Source organism: Rana temporaria, chromosome 2 (assembly GCF_905171775.1).
Source record: "Rana temporaria chromosome 2, aRanTem1.1, whole genome shotgun sequence".
Classification (NCBI taxonomy): Eukaryota; Metazoa; Chordata; class Amphibia; order Anura; family Ranidae; genus Rana; species Rana temporaria.
The window spans coordinates 167,459,567-167,479,178 of record NC_053490.1 but is presented as its reverse complement, the minus strand read 5'-3'; the positions used below and the strand labels follow the sequence as shown (position 1 = coordinate 167,479,178).

At 45.0% G+C, this 19,612-nt stretch overlaps 1 protein-coding gene across 1 annotated transcript in view; it reads right to left on the bottom strand.

The window, feature by feature from the left end:
• PIBF1 (progesterone immunomodulatory binding factor 1) overlaps window positions 1-19,612 on the bottom strand; it is a 217,681-nt gene that overhangs the window by 93,341 nt on the left and 104,728 nt on the right. The window contains exons 11-13 of the mRNA XM_040341371.1: window positions 18,742-18,907; window positions 14,166-14,316; window positions 13,020-13,110 (exon numbers count right to left, since the gene is read on the bottom strand). Coding sequence (XP_040197305.1) covers window positions 13,020-13,110; window positions 14,166-14,316; window positions 18,742-18,907 — 408 coding nt within the window. The remainder of the gene's footprint in view (window positions 1-13,019; window positions 13,111-14,165; window positions 14,317-18,741; window positions 18,908-19,612) is intronic.

Here is a 19,612-nt window from a genome sequence, read left to right as displayed (position 1 = left end):
GGCACTCTCCGACAGGAAGTTCCCTCCCTATATAACCCCCACCCATAGTGGGAGTACCTCAGTTTTGTAGCAAGCAATATGCATCCCAAAATTCCCCAAAAGAGGGGTGGGAGCTCTGTGTCCCGTGATGTACTACAAGAAAAGGATTTTACAGGTAAGCTGTTATTAAAAATCCCTTTTTCTTTATCGTACATCACGGGACACAGAGCAGCATAGCCATTACATATGGGATGTCCCCAAGCAATGCAAATGAGGGGAGGGAAAACAACCATGCACAGAAAAAAACAGCGGGTGCCATAGGACAAGAGGATCTTATACTGCGGCCTGCAGAACCGCCTGCCCGAAGGCTGAATCAGCGTTCCTCCTAACGTCCATTTGATAAAATTTAGCGAACGTATGAACCGACGACCAGGTCGCTGCCTTGCAGACTTGGGCCATGGAGACCTGGTGATACGCTGCCCAAGAGGCGCTCACGGCTCTTGTGGAATGAGCCTTGATCGACAAGGGCGGGCTCTTACCTTTCAGGCCGTAGGCCTGTACAATCACTTGTCTAATCCACCTGGAAATGGTGGCTTTAGACGCTGCCTGACCTTTTTTAGGTCCCTCCGGCAGAATAAATAAGACTTCAGTCTTGCGAATCTGGGCTGTGGCCTTTAGATAAATCTTAACAGCCCTAACCACATCTAAGGAATGTAGGAGTCTCTCCTTCTTAGAAGAAGGTTCAGGAAAAAAGGACGGAAGAATTAAGTCCTGATTCAAATGAAAGCTAGATACCACCTTTGGTAGGAAGGACGGATGTGGCCGAAGAACAACCCTGTCCTTATGTACAATCAAGTACGGTGTCTTGCATGACAAGGCTGCCAGTTCTGATACCCTTCTGGCGGAAGCCATAGCGACCAAAAAAACTAGTTTCCTAGTCAACAAGACCAGCGGGATTTCAGACAGCGGTTCAAAGGGCTGGCTTTGCAAAGCCGAGAGAACCAAGTTTAGATCCCAAGGATATAGGGGAGCTTTAATCGGAGGGTTAATCCGAATGACCCCCTGCAAAAAAGACTTCATTAAGGAGTGAGAGGCCAGAGGTCTCTGAAAGAAAATGGATAGGGCCGAGACCTGTCCTTTGACTGTGCTAATAGCCAGTCCCTTTTCTACTCCTAATTGTAGGAATTCCAGGATTCTCCCAATGACATACTTGCGGGGATGCCATCTCTTAGCCTCGCACCATGTAATGTAAGCCTTCCACACCCTATAGTATATAAGCCTAGAGACTGGCTTTCTTGCATTAATCAGGGTGGGAATGACCCGGCCAGAGAGGCCCCTGTTTCTAAGAATTAGGGATTCAGCCGCCAGGCCGTCAAATTTAGGGCCTGTAAGGCAGGATGGAAGAACGGTCCTTGTGAGAGGAGGTCCGGCCTTAACGGGAGGACCCAAGGTTCTTCCACTGCCATCCTTATTATTAAGGAGTACCAAGGCCTCCGGGGCCACGCGGGGGCTACTAGAATCGTTGGTTTGTGCTCCACCTGAATTCTGAGAAGAAGACGGGGTAGCATCCGTAACGGAGGGAAGGCGTAGATCAGTGCAAACTGATGCCAAGGACATACTAGGGCGTCCGTCCCGTAGGCCAATGGATCCCTTGTCCGTGACACGAACCTGGTCAATTTCGTATTGAATCTGGAGGCCATTATGTCCACCTCCGGGACTCCCCATCTTTGGCAGATGGCCTGAAATACCTCGGGATGGAGGGACCATTCTCCCGGAGACATCTGATGGCGGCTGAGGAAATCCGCCTGCCAATTGTCCACCCCGGGGATAAACACTGCTGAAATGCAGGGAACATGGGACTCTGCCCAAGCAAAGATCCGGTCCACCTCCTTCTGGGCTGCTTGACTTCTGGTGCCGCCCTGGTGGTTTATGTAGGCCACAGCCGTGGCGTTGTCGGACTGTATCCTCACAGGGGAGTCCTGTAATACATCTGTCCATGCAACTAGAGCTAACCGGATTGCTCGTATCTCCAGAACATTTATCGACAGGATCGATTCTGCTCTTGACCACTTCCCTTGCTGGGTCAATCCGTCCAGGACTGCGCCCCACCCCAAAAGACTCGCGTCTGTAGTCACAATCCTCCATGAAACTGGACAGAACGACCTTCCCTTCAAAAGGTTCTGTGGGACCAGCCACCAGCACAGACTCTGACGGGCTGCCTGGGACAGGGATATGGGAAGATCCAAGGCCTGGATTCTCTTGTCCCAAGCTGCGAGAATTGCTTTCTGCAATTTTCGGGAGTGGATCTGGGCGTAGGGCACTGCCTCGAAGGTGGCCACTAGCTTGCCCAAGAGGCGCATACACAGGCGAACTGTTGGCCTTGCGCGGCTTAGAACCACCTGGATCAATTCCTTTATAGAATCCACCTTGGACTGGGGAAGAAAGACCTTCTGCTGCATAGTATCTAGAATTAACCCAAGATACTCCAACCTTCTTGTGGGCTGCAAGGCCGACTTGTCCTGATTTAGAACCCAACCCAGGGATTCTAAATAATTTACCACTAAGCAAACTGCCTGTTTTAGGCTGGCTACTGAAAGATCGACGACTAATAGATCGTCTAGATAAGCCATAACCAGGATCCCCTGGGATCTTAGGTTGGCCAACACCGGGGCCAAGATTTTGGTGAAGACCCGGGGAGCCGTGGCTAGCCCGAAGGGCAAGGCCGTGAACTGAAAATGCCGATGGCCTAAGGCAAACCGGAGGTACCTGAAATGGCCGGGGTAGATTGGCACGTGCAGGTATGCATCCTTGATGTCGATGGATGCGAGAAATTCTTTTCCCTGTAGGGCGGCCATCACTGAACGAATGGACTCCATACGGAAGGAGCGAACCCTTAAATAACGGTTCAGGGTTTTTAGATCCAATATTGGTCTTACATCGCCGTTGGGCTTTGGGACTATAAATAGATTTGAATAAAATCCTTGTCCGCGCTCCTGAGATGGTACTTCCATAATCACTTGTTGATCTAAGAGGCGATCTAGGGCTGCTAGAAGCGAGACCCTTTTCTTTGGATCGCTTGGGAGCCTGGACTCCTGGAAGTGAGGAGGGGGAAACCCCAAAAACTCCAGCTTGTATCCCTGAGCCACTGAGGACAGAACCCATTCGTCGGAGATTCTGGCCTCCCAAAGCTCCGAGAAAAAACGGAGTCTTCCCCCCACCCGAGAGAGTGGGGGCGTCCCTTCACAGATTCGCTTTAGGGGCAGCTTTAACTGGTTTGCGAAACCACGGTTTCTTGATACCTGAAGCTTGCCCTTGCGGTCTGTTTGCGGGTGAACGGCCAGCAGGCCGTCGATACTGCCGGGAGGGTGAGGGACCTGGACCTGGAGAGTTTGGGCGCTTAAAGGTTGGCCCTCGAAACCTCTTTTTAACAGGCAGGAGAGTGCTCTTGCCACTGGAAATCTTCTGGATATACTTGTCCAGATCCTCTCCAAACAACCTCTCCCCCTGGAACGAAAACCCAGTTAAGAGTTTCTTACAGGGAGTCTCTGCCGACCAATTTTTTAGCCATAAAAGTCTTCTCATGTGAACCAGGAATAAGGATAACCGAGAAGCTTGCTGGATGGAATCCTTAATGGCATCTACGGCAAAGCATAATGCCCTAGGCAGATCAGCCAAGTCCTGTGCCTGTTGCGCCGGAAGGTCTCTTAGAACCTGTTTGGCCTGGTCCTTCAATGCCTGGCATACTCCAATGGCGGCTACCGCTGGTTGCACTACAGCCCCTGCGGTGGCAAAGGAAGATTTTAGCAGAGTTTCAAGCCTTTTATCGACAGGATCCTTAAACATGTGAATGTTGTCTACCGGACACGTCAAGGACTTATTGACACATGAAATGGCTGCGTCCACAGTAGGGACAGTCCATTTTTTTGAAAACCCTTCTTCTAAAGGATATAAAACTGAAAACCTCTTAGGAGGAAGAAAGATCCTATCTGGTTTGGCCCAATCCTGAAAGATTAGGTCCCTCAGCAAGGGATGGACCGGAAAAACCGCACTGGTTTGGGGAGCTTTTAAGGAACCAAGGGAGGATACGGTAGCCTGAGGTTCAGGCAAGGGTAATTTAAATGCCGTCCGCACCATGTCCGCTAAGGACTGTATCCATAGTCTCTCTGCCTGAGAGGCTGAGAACGGTTCCTCTATTGTGGATTCTTCCGAACCCTGTTCCAGGGGGTCATCCCCCTGCTCCGCCAAGAAATCAATTTCTTCTTGGGAAAGGACCTCCTCATCTGGAGAGTCGACCCTAGGGGAAGGGGACCTAGTCCGTTTCTTCCCGGGAAATGATGCGGCTAATAAAGCAGTCATCCTTTGCTCAAATCCGCCTAAGGTGGCGGCTAACATCTCCTCCGTAACAAAGGAGGGAGTTGGTTGGGTAGGGCCAGCCGTAGCACCTAGCAACCCCAAAGGCTCAACTGGGCTAACGACCTCTGGTCTGTCCGGGGAGGAAGGCACTGCAGAGGTCTGGCCAAGATCCTCCGAACCCGATGGGGAACCCTTCTGCTTTTTTGTAGCCTTAGCATTTTTGGAGCTTCCCGCGCCCTTAGGAGCCATCTATACAAACCCAAGGTACTCCGCTAAACACCACTGACTGTTTTAATCAGCAGAGACACAAAAAACACCTTTTTGAAAAAAAAGTGTCAAAAAAAAATTAATAGGTTAGGGTGCTGTTAGATTATTAAACTTCCCATAACCTAATAAAGATGGACAATACAACGCCCCAAGGGCTTGCAACTCACACAAAATGAGCTAAGTAAAGCCACCTTTATGCTGATCTGGGATAGAGCCGTGGGTAGCAAGGCTCAGACTGCTGCAAGTACACCGGCCTTTTAAACAAGAAACGAGCCGCAGGCTCTTTAAGAAAAACGTGTACTTCACCAGATCCACCACCGGGTGTCACTCTCTCTTTGCAAGGTACTGCTCTCACGCAGTTAACCTGCCGCTGCTCCGTGTCCCACGGCGACCCAGATCGACTGCCAGCCTAATATAGGCTCTCAGAGCAGGAAGAGGGACCGCCCCGAAAAAACTCCGCCTCCTCACGCAGCGTCGCCGCGTCTATTTACACCGTGCGCGCGCGCGCGCGCCCGTTCCGGACGCTGCTGGAGGAGCAGAGACACACGTGGGCTGCAGGGGAGTGAGACGCCCGAACAGGCTTACGGGGGAGCTATGTAGCTGCGCGGATGGTAAGACCTCCATGCTACACAAGTGACCCCCCCTAGCGCAATAGCAGCTCTTATTGTAAACCTTATGGTATGCAGCCGTCTACCAGAACCAGCCAGGGGAAACATTAATGGGTACATAGAAACCATCCTGTCATTCAGACTTTGTGGAATGAGGCGCCCATGCACAGAGGCATAAAGCGGGCTAAACCCAGAGTCCCCTGTGGGGGCCTGCTGACAAACCAAGTTCCGCAGGCCCCCTCTTACCTTCTCCACGCCGCAGGGTATTGCCAACTGCAAGAGGCCCAATCTTCCCCCTAAAACGTGGGTAACGTCATAGACCTTCAGGTACCGGGGTCCAGATTAGGAACACCACACTCCTGGACCTATATAGCACTGCTGGCAACAGGAATTACTTGGTTGCAGGAAACCAGTCCTGGAACCCAGAGTCCAGCTCTCGCAAAGGAGAAGCGTTATAGGCAAAACCCCCTCCAGGACCTGGGGGCCCGGGTACCGTCCACTTTGGCTATGAAGCACCTTGGACGGATCAGGTCAGCTTGCCCTGGTCCAGAGGACAACTATAGGCAGAGCTCTTCAATGCACCAACACCTAAGACACTGGCGAAAAAACTGAGGTACTCCCACTATGGGTGGGGGTTATATAGGGAGGGAACTTCCTGTCGGAGAGTGCCAGTGTCCATCACCTGAAGGTGCACTATATAACCCATATGTAATGGCTATGCTGCTCTGTGTCCCGTGATGTACGATAAAGAAAAATTATTTGAGGCCTCATTATTGCATTAACACCGATATTTTTCATTCATTGTAAAGAGACGTACTGTACTTGCATCTGCACCTAACCACATTGTTCATTAATCTTAGTGTAAAAGGTTCAGACAGGGCTGTAGAGCCTAGTACACACAGGCCAAATTTTGGATGGCATTGGCTGGCTCAATAGATACCGGCTGACATTCGGCCCATGTGTATGGCAGCTGGTCCAAAAGAAGCCAGCCCTTTAGCTGGCTTCTGTCGAAGGCTCATGACCAAAAAAGGTCTGCCTGTCAACTCCCGTTTGGCGCTCTTATCCAATGGCTGAGAGCACTGACTGGGGTGTTCTTGCGGGGGGCTGTCCTCCTGTCAGAACACAATAGCTCAGCAAAGGAGATCAATGTACTAACATCGGACTGTTAGTACAGCGACTCCTCCCGGGAAAAAAAAACTAGGTGGTGTGTACTAGGCTTAAGTGTATTTTCTGGGTAAGCATTATTAGGTAGATTCACAAAGAGTTAGGCCGGCTTATCTACAGATAAGCCGACCTAACTCTGAATCTAAGCCGACCTATGTTTAAGTGTATTCTCTAACAGAGATACACTTAAACATATCTAAGATAGGACGGCTTGCACCATCCTATCTTAGATTGCAATGTTTTGGCTTACCGCTAGGTGGCGCTTCCATTGCGGCCGGCGTAGATTATGTAAATGAGCATTTACGACGATTCCCGAACTAACGCGAGCCCGCCGCAGTCGATTAACGTCGTTTCCGTAAGCGATAGGCCGCCTAAAGTTATTCCACCTATGAGGTGGAATAACAATGTTAAGTATGGCCGCCGTTCCCGCCGCGAGGTTCGAATTTTTTACGTCGTTTGCGCAAGTCGTCCGCGAATCGGGATTTACGTCGTTTACGTATGCATCGAAATCAATAGGCCCGTACGGCCTACTTAGCCGCAATGCGCACTGGGAAATGTAGTCGCCCGGCGCATGCGCAGTGTCAAAAAACGTGAGGTCAAGCCTCATTTCCATACAACATGCCCCCCTCCAAGTCATTTGAATTAGGCGCGCTTACGCCCGCTCGTTTTAGGCTCCGAAAATTAGCAGGTAAGTGGTTTGAGAATCACTACTAGCCTAACTAATTTACGGCGGTGTAGACTAGACTAGGCCTCCCTAAAGTTAGGCGCCCCTACGTGAATCTACCTATATATGTTGACAAGTTAGTATTGTTTATATTACAGTGACAAAGTTATTTCATCCAGGCTCCTGTTCGTTTCTACATAAAGCTCTACCATGGAAGTAAAGATAAGCTTAAAATAAAAAAATCACATTGATTTATTTTCCCATTAACTGGACATCCATCCTTTTAAATAGCATCCCAAAGCCAACTGCAGAGGAAAAAAAAAACAAAATAAGGCTGAGGACATGTGCTCTACAAGGAATGCTACATGGCACCATGCATTAGTAACTTCTGAATAAGTGAACAAAAACTGACGATGGACATATGGAGAAGATGACTGGCAATGAGGCCAGAAAGGTCTAGTACAAACAGTAAAACCAGTATGGCTGCAACAGAGCAAACACGTTTTGAATGTTGCATGCTTCCAAATGACAAGTTCATTCAGGCTAAAATGTGGTTGTGCAAGGCACAAAAATGGATTGGGAAATAGATAAAAAAAAAGGCAAAGACTGTTCTGTATTTTTCCAGTCTTATGAGGCAGAATTAAGTTTGTGATGAGAGAAGAGTTAGAATTTGTCTTCTGATATGGTGCATTTTCTCATTTTGGAATGTGTGCTTTTAAAAATAGAGACATTTTTCTCTACATAACAAGATACAATTATAATTTAAAATTATAAACAGTATGGGAATAAGAGAAATAATGGGATTTTTGTACTTATAGTAAAATCTATTTTTTTTGTTAACTTATTGCGGGAGACAGGAATTTAGAGACTGTTATGTTATACTGCTGCCTACAGGAGGGTTTGGACACTAGCAAACAAACTCCAAAAAATAGGTTTTACGTTTAGAACAAAAGCCCTTTGTTTCCCCCCTGCTCAGTTAAGCACACAGGAATTCAGAGATCATGGAGATATCCAAAAGTAGTTGACCGAGGGGTGGGCAATAGCAACAAAACTTTAACGGCCCACAAACATAATGGAGACTAAAGATGGGTTCAGGAGAGTTTGGGATTCTAGTTCCAACCCACCTGCCCCCCAAACTCGCCAGGAAGCCGACACTGCACACTGCTAATCATGGGCATTAAGCCATTTCCCGATTCGCACAGCTGTGGACGGGCAATGCTTTACTGCCTGTGATTAGCCATGTGCATTGTCGGCTTCCTGGCAGGATCGGGCAAGGTGGGTTCTGACTAGGATCATGAACACGCCTGAGCCATCTCTACTGGAGACTGCCTGCAGCTCAAAGGATCACCTGCAACTCAAAAAGATGGCCTGAAGGAGTTTACGACTGAAGCTGGGATCAGAAAAGGCATGAACATTCGCCTGGTAAAACTGGAGTTGCTTGATGCTGAACAGCCCAGGAGGTGCTTTAGAGATCTAAGCACAGTGTGCCTTAACAGGAAAGTGTGGAACTTGATGCTTGACACCATAAGGTTGGATGATGAGATGTCTGAACTATCTAGAAAAAGGTGGAACAAGAAGCAGGTTTGCCCTTCCATCAGAGAGCAAGTCTTTATAATGGAAGCAGTGGCTGCAAGGTAAGCACACACAGCACAAACTACATCCAGGCAATAGAGCGAGATCCCCTTCTGATGAACTGTACCTGGACAGAGGGGGTGGGGAAAAAATATCCTGGTTGAGAAGAAAACCCAAACTATCTTAGTAAGGAAAGAAATTATGAACCTCAACACTAACTTTTTCTTGTGTAATACCAGAAAGGGTTCTTCACAGGACAAAGCAATCAGTTTAGACAATCTCCTCGTAGAGGTGATAACAGCAAGGAATGCAACATTGTGAGCGAGACTGGAAAGGGTTATTTTCTCCCAGAACCTGGGCTTCAACAGCCATGTCCTGAAAGTCAGCGACTGTGAATCAAGGTGGTACACTGGCCCGTAAGACAGAAGATCCAGATTATCTAAAAAAGCTCAAGGAGTGTCTGCCAGGTGTCTGATCAGGTTGGAGTATCATGTCCGCCTGGGCCAGTTCAGAGGTACAAAAATCGCTGGGATGCCTTCATCTTGATTATGTGGAACAGACAAGGAAGGAGTTTCACTGAAAGGAATGGCATAGATCAGGATGTGCTGATCCCACTGCTTCCACCAGAGGAACGCTGTACCTAGAGACAAACCTGTCCCCTTTGTTTTTGAACCTGAAATTAGGAGGAAGTCATGGTGAGATAGTATGCCTGCCAATTGTCCACACCTGGAATGTAAATGGCAAACAAGGCTAGAACATGCAGTTCTGTCCAGTACAGAATAATTTTGACCACTTTCTGGCAGCAAGACTTCCAGTGCATTGCCAATGGTGGGTGTTCACCACTGCTGTGGCACTGTCTGACTACATCCTGATCAGACAGATTATTCGATTGGGATTATTCAGCATTGTAGAGATAAACAAATTGCCCACAGTTCCAGAAAGTTGATTGGAAAACAAGATTCCAGCAACCAAGTCCCCTACACTGATAAGGTGTCCAGGACACCTCCCCAGACAGTCGGATATCTGTCAACAAGATCCTCCAAGAAAACTGGAAAAGGCTACTTGGTCTGTCCAAGGAGTAGACTGATTTGGCCCAAAATTACAGAATGTTGGGTTGAAAGTGTCTGAAGTAAAATTGAACAAATGGAACTGGCTTGAAAGAGGCTACCATCAGCCCTAGAACTCTCATGAAAAGCAAAGAGTTATGCCCCGTACACACGATCGAGCTTTAGCCTGACCAAACTCACATCGGAATTCCGAAGAAATTCCATCGGAGGAAAAGAGAACATGTTCTATTTAAACTCAGACGGAATTCCTTGGAATATCTGATGGAAAAACTCAGATGGGCATACACACGGTCTGCATTTCCGATGGAAAAAGTCGTCTGACTTTTTCCATCGGAAATTACGATAGTGTGTATGAGGCATTGGGCAAGAGCACTGAATAGCCCAAGTCTGAGAGTGCAGAGTTTAAGGTTTCTCCTAGGGAAGGAAAACTGGGGGGCTTGAGATGTGTCTGGAACAAGACCCAGATACTCCCAATAATGAATCAGGTGAAGTACTGACTTCTGAAGTTTCAGGACCCAGCCACACCTATGCAAGATCTAGACAGTTTGAGCTACATTGTTGGTCAGAAACTTTGCAGACTGCTCCCTCAAAAAGAGATTGTCAACGTATACAACAATGGGGATGCACTGAGATCACAGAAAAGTCAGCACAGGGGCTAGAATCTTGGTTAACACTCATGGGGTCATAGACAGGCCAAACATCAAGATCATAAATTGTAAGTGTCGAGGACTCACAGTAAAGCCACAAAATCCTTGATGTGTTGAAAAAATAGGGACATGCAGGGACACATTCCTGAAGTCTACAGAGGCCAGAAAGTCTCCCTGGTGAAGAAAGGCTATGACATACCTGGTTTGAATCAATGTGGACTTTCTGTGTTTCAATGTTTTTATTGAATTTTTTTTCAAATAAACATAACAATATCATTAACCACTTCAGATCCGTAGGACGTCCTGGGACGTCCTCCACTTTGAGCGGTGATATCTGAATGATGCCTGCAGCTGCAGGCATCATTCAGATATCGCCGTCTTCAGCTGGCGATTCTGTGCACCAGAAGAACGATCAAAGCGGCAGGTTCCGCCGCTCGATCGTTCTTCTAGGCAGCGGGAGGGGACGTCCCCCCCCTCCCGCCGCCATCCGGTGCTTCTCCGGGCTCTCCCGTGCCATCGGGGGCCCGGAGAGCGAATCGGCTGGCGCTCGTTGGTGAACCATAGAGATGACTGGTGACCAGACGGTCACAGTCATCTCTATGACCGTCGGAGGGCCGGGCGCGACGTTATGACGTCACGCCCGGTACCCGGAAGTAAACAAAGCCGCTATCGCGGCTGTCGGCATGTAATCGGTGAAATTTTTTTCACCGATTTCATGCTTGTAAGCCTGTAGGAGAGATGTGGGGTCTTATTGACCCCACATCTCTCCATAAAGAGGACCTGTCACACTGATTCCTATTACAAGGGATGTTTACATTCCTTGTAATAGGAATAAAAGTGATCAAAAAAAAAAAATGTCAAAAAAAGTGTAAAAATAAAAAAATGAAGTAAAAAAAAAAAAAATAATAATTAAAACGCCCCTGTCCCGGTCGCTCGCGTGCAGAAGCGAACGCGCATGCAAGTCCCGCCCACATATGTAAACACCGTTCAAACCCCACATGTGAGGTATCACCGCGTGCGTTAGAGCGTGTGCAACAATTCTAGCACTAGACATACTCTGTAACTCAAAAATAGTAACCTGTAAAAAAAATTAAAGCGTTGCCTATGGAGATTTTTAAGTACCGAAGTTTGGCGCCATTCCATGAGTGTGCGCCATTCCATGAGTGTGACATGTTAGGTATCTATTTACTCGGCGTAACATCGTCTTTCACATTATACAAAAAAATTGGGCTAACTTTACTGTTTTGTTATTTTTTAATTCATGAAACTGTTTTTTCCCTAAAAAAAGGCGTTTGAAAAATTATTGCGCAAATACCATGCGAGAAAAAAAGTTGCAATGACCGCCATTTTATTCCCTAGGGTGTCTGCTAAAAAAAAAATATATAATGTTTGGGGGTTCTGAATAATTTTCTAGCAAAAAAATTGTGATTTTTACATAAAGGAGAAAAGTGCCAAAATAGGCCCGGTAACGAAGTGGTTAAATAGTGCAGTTAAACAAAAGTTTAGACATAAGTAATGAGAACAAATAAATACAGCATCATAAAAAGTTAATGACCATTATTTAGGTCAGATTTAGGATTCAAATATTAAGTCACAATATGGCCCTAAGGACCATTCTAATAAGTAGAACATCCCTTTCAAGCTGTAAGAAATGTGGACTTTCTGGGCACAAATTAAAACATTTAGGACAGGGGTCTCAAACTGGCAACCCTCCAGCTTTTGCGAAACTACAAGTCCCATGAGACATAGCAAGGCTGACAGTTACAGAAAAGACATGACTCCCACAGGCAGAGGCATGGTGGGACTTGTAGTTTCACAACAGTTGGAGGGCCGCCAGTTTGAGACCCCTGATTTAAGGCATTGTGATGCAGGGTGGGGTGTATGCTCCCTTTGGGTTGGAAACAGTGAACCGGTTTGAGTAAAACTTAAATTGGAACAGTTCCACCATGGGTACTGGGGCAATGAGCCCTAGTTCTAGAAGAACCATGAGGGCTGCATGGAGATCTGCTAATATATGTGGTGACACAGGCAGATGGGAAGACATTAACTGAAGAGACAAAGTGAAACCCTAGCTTGTAGTCTCAGGAAATGACCTACTAACACCAGAAGGTTTACCTGTGAGTTTGGTGAAATCTGAAGTCCAAGGTTGGTGAGCGAACTGGGTGCCAGGCTTGGCTCTGAAAGTTGAGGCTTGGAGTGGAACTCTTCTTAGCCTCCGGGGAAAGGGGAGGTTGTGGGGCTGGATGGCCTCAAAAGGCATATACAGCAGATGCTTGAACTGTTGGCTTTTGCTGATGTCGGTCGAAACCTGTGCGGAGTTAGTGGGAGGTGGGGCCAAGCCATGTGTGTCTACAGACACACAGCCTGGCTCGGGAGCATACCTACACGAGTGCCCCCATAGCACAGGCGTTACTATTGGGGGACTTGAAGAAGAGGAGGAGGGGACAGCACCAGTGGGGGTCCCTATAAGAGAATAGAAGTGCTCACTTTGTGCAATATTCTTGCACAAAGCAGGTAAGTATACACTTATTTTTTCATTTTATGAAAAAAATAAAAATAAGAGCCTTTAGTATCACTTTAGTATTAGCAACTAGAATCCATGACACCTTTAAAAACTTTTAGCCTGTGCCATTCCCCTAGTGTATCTCTACCTTTTCACAAAACAAAACAGATATAAAGACAAATGTTTTTCTTTTACCTCTGCTTTAATCTCCGTTTAGCTGTAGTGGGGATGTTGGCTCCATATCCATATGAATACAGAACTCTTTCAGCTTCAATGTCATCTTCCACTGTAAGACAAAAAAGGTTATCTATCATTAAAAGTTGTGCCACAAAGGGAATTTGTAACTTAAGGCCCAGCTGACTGCATACCGTGTTTGCCCGAAAATAAGCCCGGGTCTTATATTAATTTTAGCAACAAAAGATGAGTAAGGCTTATTTTCGGGGTAGGTCTTACCATGTAATGTGCTGTCTTCTCTCCCCCTCTCTCTACCGGCCTGACAAGAATCCCCAGTGTGAACCGAGTTATAATGTTTGTAAAATCCTATAATCCACTCTATTACAGTAGACCCAGATACTCCCAATAATGAATCAGGTGAAGTACTGACTTCTGAAGTTTCAAGACCCAGCCATACCTATGCAAGATCTAGACAGTTTGAGCTACATTGTTGGTCAGAACCTAAATAATGTACAATGTGTGCGTTTTTGTAATATAATTATGCCAAATACCTTTGTTATAGTGACCCGCCGGAGCTCTCTTCCCCGCAATTATATTACAGAAACACACACATTTTATATTATATACTACTGTAATACAGTGGATTATAGGATGTTACAAGCATTTTAAACTAGGGCTTATTTTCGGTGTAAAGCTTATATTGCAGCCCTCCTGGAAAATAACGCTAGGTCTTATTTTCAGGGTAGGTCTTATTTTCAGGGAAACACTGTAGTTATATAGCGCACAATGAAAATCCTAAATATAACGCCTAGACTAGGACAACCAGAAATTTGCCAGTATCAATGGGACATACCACCCTAGGTAGCATTGTGATCCATCATCCCAATGAAATGAAGCATATTTTCTTTCACCTCATTTGGATGAGGGAAGAACTGCCCAGTAATGCGCATGTTTTTCTACACTGGAAAATCTGTGGTGAAAAAATTAGCTCTTCCAATGGTCGTGGTTTGGTATTATCACCCAATGTATCCCTGCAGGTAAAACCAGTGTCATATCTGGTATTTAATCAGGGGCAGGACTGGGCTTTTTATGGTGACTACTGTATATGTTTAATTCTATTGTGGTCTGTAGACACTGACAGGGAGAACACCAGGAAGCTACACTTACTTTGTGCAGACTGCATTATGACATCATCAAGTTCCTGTTCAAGCTTTTCATATGTTTCTAGTCTTGTGCGATGTTCTGAGTTTTGTGCTTGAAGTTCTGTGATTCTCTTTTCTGCAGATGCTTGAAGAGCATAAAATTCTTTAGTTAAAACCTGGAAAAAAAGGCAAAGTTACAAAGAGTTTACAATTTTTAAACAAACAGTAAATTACTCGAATGGTTTAGAGACAGAAACACAACTTTCTTTTGTAAAAGAAAACCGAGTTACAGTATCTCACCGGAGTATACCCCTCACATTGTAAATATTTTATTATATCTTTTCATGTGACCACACTGAAGAAAATACACTTTGCTACAATGTAAACTAGTGAGTGTACAGCTTGTATAACAGTGTAAATTTGATCAAGCAGAGCATTTTCCTTAATGACTGCTTTCACAGGAACTGAAAGTGATAGGAAAGTTCAAAACTGTAAGTGGTCACCTGAATAGGAATAGACTCTTATTCCAATGGCTACAGTTTAAGAGAGGATGTTCCTCACTTTGGAAAGATTTCCTCTGACTTGTTATGTCTACAGGAAAGAAAGTGAAATCTCCCAATGGGACAGAGATGGCATTTTTGTACTTACTGTAAAATGTATTTCTTGGACAGGAATTTAGGGACTATTGAGTTATTTTGTTGTCTACAGGAGGATTTGAACACTGGCAAAAAAAAGTGGCTGGCTTGGCAAAAACCCTTCTACTCTCAAGCATGTCTCAAATTGGGGAGAAAGCAGTCCCAAGAGCATGCTCATAGAGGAACGTGTCCTTCAATGAACTCCTAGAAATGGAAGTTCAGCGTGTGTGGTCTTTGGCCTCTGAGGAGGGAAGAGTCTTCCCGCTCCCAAGTTCTAGGTATTCTAGGGTTCTAGGCAGATGAGTATTTTTGTCTCCAGTGACATCCTTGTTAAGTGTCCTGGGCAGCTCTGACTAGACAAGATCTCTTGAATGGCACGCAAGTGGGCACTTTTTGCATGGTGGTTCTGCTGCATATTACTTGAGTCAAAGAGTCCAAAGAGTCCACCTTGAGACAGTCTTCTATCAGGAAAGTAATGTGAGAAATGAGACAGATGACCTCTTGCAACCTGTCTATGTAGTAGCTCAAAGGCTTTTTTAAGACGGGACACTGCCACATCCACAGTGAGGGCAGACCACTTTTAAGTCCTCCTCAAACAGCTACAAGACCGATAGCTGCTTGGTGAATACCTTGTCGGGGTCTAGTCTCTGTAATGAATGACAGAAAACAACGCACACACCAGAGAGATCATCAGTCTTGAAGACCCTAAAGGTGCCTAGGGTAGGAACAGCACAGCTGGAGGCTGATCCTTAAGTTTTAAGTTGGTGCAGACCACGTTAATAAGAGCTTATAGGTTATCTTAGTCTGGGAGTAATGGCAGCTGTCCGGTTCCTCAAGTGTAGTGACATCCGTTAAAGACTGATACAGCCTTGGCGGCTGAAGGCTCAGAAGCTGTGGACAGATTGGATAAGAATTCAGCATGGGAAGGCATGGAGGCACGCTTAAGGCCTATGTTATCAGTCACCAATCATAGTTGCAATTTGACCTATAATAAAATCCTATATGACTGAGAAAATCCTCCAAAAGATAGAACCAAAGAAGGAGGCCAAGGCTGATAGAACTAAAGAAGACCTCAAGAATTGCACAGATTTAAAAGGTGGTAAAATTCCAGATCTGGACTGTGAGATCCTTCAAGTGGTATAATACAGGCGAACTTGGAACTATAAGTGAATTGTGAGTTGGAGGCCCCCCCATGTCTATGATCTGACATGTAACACTGCAAGGCAAGAGCAGTTTAACTGAAGCCTTGAATACTTGAAAATCAGATGCTGGTAGAAGGAAAAATTCATGTGGCCGGAAGTGACCAGGTCACTGTAGGCAAGCTGAAGAGGCAATGTCATTGTCATTTTTTACATGTGTGGTTTTTATTACTGGGTGTAACCAGTAATAACGCGTGTCGTAACGCGTAGGGATTGGTCAGAGCGTACACCTGGAGTGACGTAAGCCGGCGCTGAAGACGCCGCTTGTATGTTTATTCACTGCACTCGTTTTTATGTTTTGATGTAAGCACAGGTTTTTTCCTTAATAAATTCCCCCTGAGTCTTACAATATTACACTATTGGAGCCCTTGTGTTCCTTTCTTTTCCCTGTACTGGAGCTGTATTAGGAAGTGGCCAAGGAGACGTTCCAGCTGATACTAACAAGAGAGAAGATCTCTATGGTGATTCAATATCTATTGGATGCACATTTATTTATGGTTTGAGGTAAGAGTTCTGGGAGCCTGGTGAGGGAGTGAACTATACATCTGTCAACAACCTGCTTAGTGGATATTCAGCTATACTGCGACCACCATTTGACAGCTTGGCACACCACTATTGGGACACTCTTTACTCACTTTTTTCACCTCATTTTTCATATTTCATATTTTCTATTTTTATATATTTTTTGATCACTTCAACTTTTTTGGACTGTTTGCTCAATTATTTAACCACTTAATTAATATAATTAATAGATTTAATTATTTCATTCTTTTTGAGGTTACACTTACACATATTTGATTTTGGAAAGTGTGAGCACTCACTATCCCACTTTTTACTTTTTGTTCACATTCACCATATTTATATATTTTATGTCTAGATTATTTACCTTTTTATCACTGTGTTGGTTCGCGCAGAACCCCTATATGTATGTAACGGGGGTTTACCTCCACATTAATGTCACCTGACAATATAAAGTGAAGTAATTTTATAACTGTAACTTAATAAAGCAACTCTATTTTTTCTATGCAATATACCGTGGTTGACCCTCCTAAATTGCTGTTCTGCGGCATCTCTTTGCTCCACCACCTCAAACTTTTAAAAAAGTTTCCCCTGCAGTCACAAGCAGCGACGGGAAAGTGCTTCTGCTATGCTATGTGGGAAAGAGAACTTAGCGCAACTCCACCTAGCATATGTCAGTTTGCAGTCCCTCAGCATTAACCCCTTCCCCAGTAAATAAAAAAGCAGGGATTTGAAATAGTGACCATTGGCATTAGTAACAAGCTACGGATTCTCAACCCACAAGGGCTACTAACTAGGTGAGTCACCAGAGACAAGGTCTCTGTTTTTTTTTTCTTCTCTTTTTTCGCCAGTGTTAAAATACTCCTATAGGATTTTAACCATTTTGAAATTGAGAAGTATGGCCAAAGCTCTTTCGGCCATACTTCTCGCGTGGGTCACAGGAGTGCACTTAGTTCTGCTAAAGCCTGTTGTTGGGTCATGTCACAGAGCCGGTCCAGGCTCTGTAGGGTTCCTGACAATGTCAGGATCCACCCAGATGCCTGATCGGCAGCTGGCTGATCCTCTCAGTTAACCTGCCAAGCCTGAGCCAGTTGCTACCGCCCCCTCTGCAGTGCGGCTTTCCAGTGAGCACTGGAGGGGCAGAGCACAGAGCATTGACTGACAGTTACTGCTCAGAACGGACTTGATAACTGAGCAGTTTTTGATTACTCAGTTCTCAGTGTAGAGCCAGCGGGGGACAGCAGCAGCATCAGATGGATGCTGCAGCCATCTAGGTGAGTATAAATGTTTGTCTTGTTTTTGATTGCCACTCTTCTCTTTTAACCATTCCCTACGCTATGCAAAATGACAAATTTGGCTTTACACATACTTTAAAAACCCAGTTTATAGATATTCATTACAGTGGTACATCTTATACTTCACCCCCCTTTTTTGTTTCTCCCTCCTGTCTGCATTCTCTTCCAATATATACTCACTTGCACAGCAGTACCAGTGTTGTACCGCTGTTTGGGTGATACAGACCGGGTCTCATGCTACCATCTTGGTCCTCTTAAGTTGGCAGACCTCTTCTGGGGTTCAGGAAGCCAGCTACCGATTATGCAGCAGTCCCACCCCCCTGCCACCCTGTGTGTCGGATATTGTTGCCTCTCTGGGAGATGTAATGTAAATATCGGGAAGCACAAAAAAAACACAAAGGCGAAAAGGCATTTCTGTTTTTCGAGGGAGCAGGGTTTTAAACAGAAAAAGCTCCCTTCTGCTTTAAATATTTTGTATATTGACCTTACTGCAATTGGTGACGACCGTCTTGACATAAAAATCTACAGGGACCAAAAACACCCCAGCAAATCCTGTATTTTGTTAAATATATATGTTGAAACATACACTAGCTTGTTTTTAAACAACTGGAATATATTTGTGTTATGTCAGCTGAACTGTGCAGATAAAATAAGGCATCAACAAAAGACGAACCATGCAGGCAGGCGATGAGCAAGGAGGTAAAACAAGGACATAGAAATCAAAGCAATACTTTCTGAAGAATAAATAAGGAAGCTGAAGAGTTGTCCCATGTACTAGAATGTCAAAGATTACCATGTCATCATGCTGCAAAATTATAGGTGTTGATATAATGGTATGTATGCAATGTATACAGATATTTAAAGATAAAAGGAATACAGAAAATATCAAGTTATATTAAAATATACAGCTCGGAAATATATTTTTCAAGCTACTGATTAACACTGTACTCTACCTCTAGCTTTTTCTGATATTTATCACACTCAAGCTGGCACTTCTGGAGGTTTTGTGTGGTCTCTTCCAAAATCACATGAGCACGTTCCGTCTCAAACGATTTAAGCTTTGCTTGGTGGAAAAGCTCAGATGCTTTGCTCTCCGTACCCAGCTGTAGCTGTCTGTACCTGAAATAACAAAAAAATGCAATGTCAACAATTTATACATGAGGATCCAAAACAGAAAACAAAATCAAAGCACATAAATCATGCAAGAACAAAAACAGAAATCTATGTAACTCACACAACCTTAGTACCCAAAAAGAGACAACATAGTGTTCCAGTGCAATATTAAACCACACCTCTTTGCCATAACCACCTTTCAAATAGGTGTTGAAAGCAAGAGAGACTTATACAGGAAAATAATCTAGAGCAACCTTTCTTGGCCTTTTCAACATAGGGTAACCCATGAAATAACTTTATGGTTTCAGGGAACCCCTGCGAAAAATAACAAAATCAACAATTAGTGGGAAGAATGCCCCTTACACGTGTGGACATTGGGAAGAATTACCCTCTTACAAATAGATAAAATGATCAATGTTGTTAGTGGGAACTTATCCGACAGGCAGAAAATGCTCAAGGAACCCCTAGCAACCTCTGTGGGAACCCCGCTTGGGAAAACCCTAATCTAGACCAAGATTAAACCTGTATATATTAGCATTATGGCAAAAATATTACACTTTATTTCAGTTGTTGTACCTTCCTTGTTGACTAGTACAAAGTGATAACTCATTTATTTCCCAAGATTCAAAACATGATTCGACATGGGAAACTAGCATTCATACATGATTCATAACTTAGAAGTACAGTGAGGGAAAAAAGCATTTGATCCCC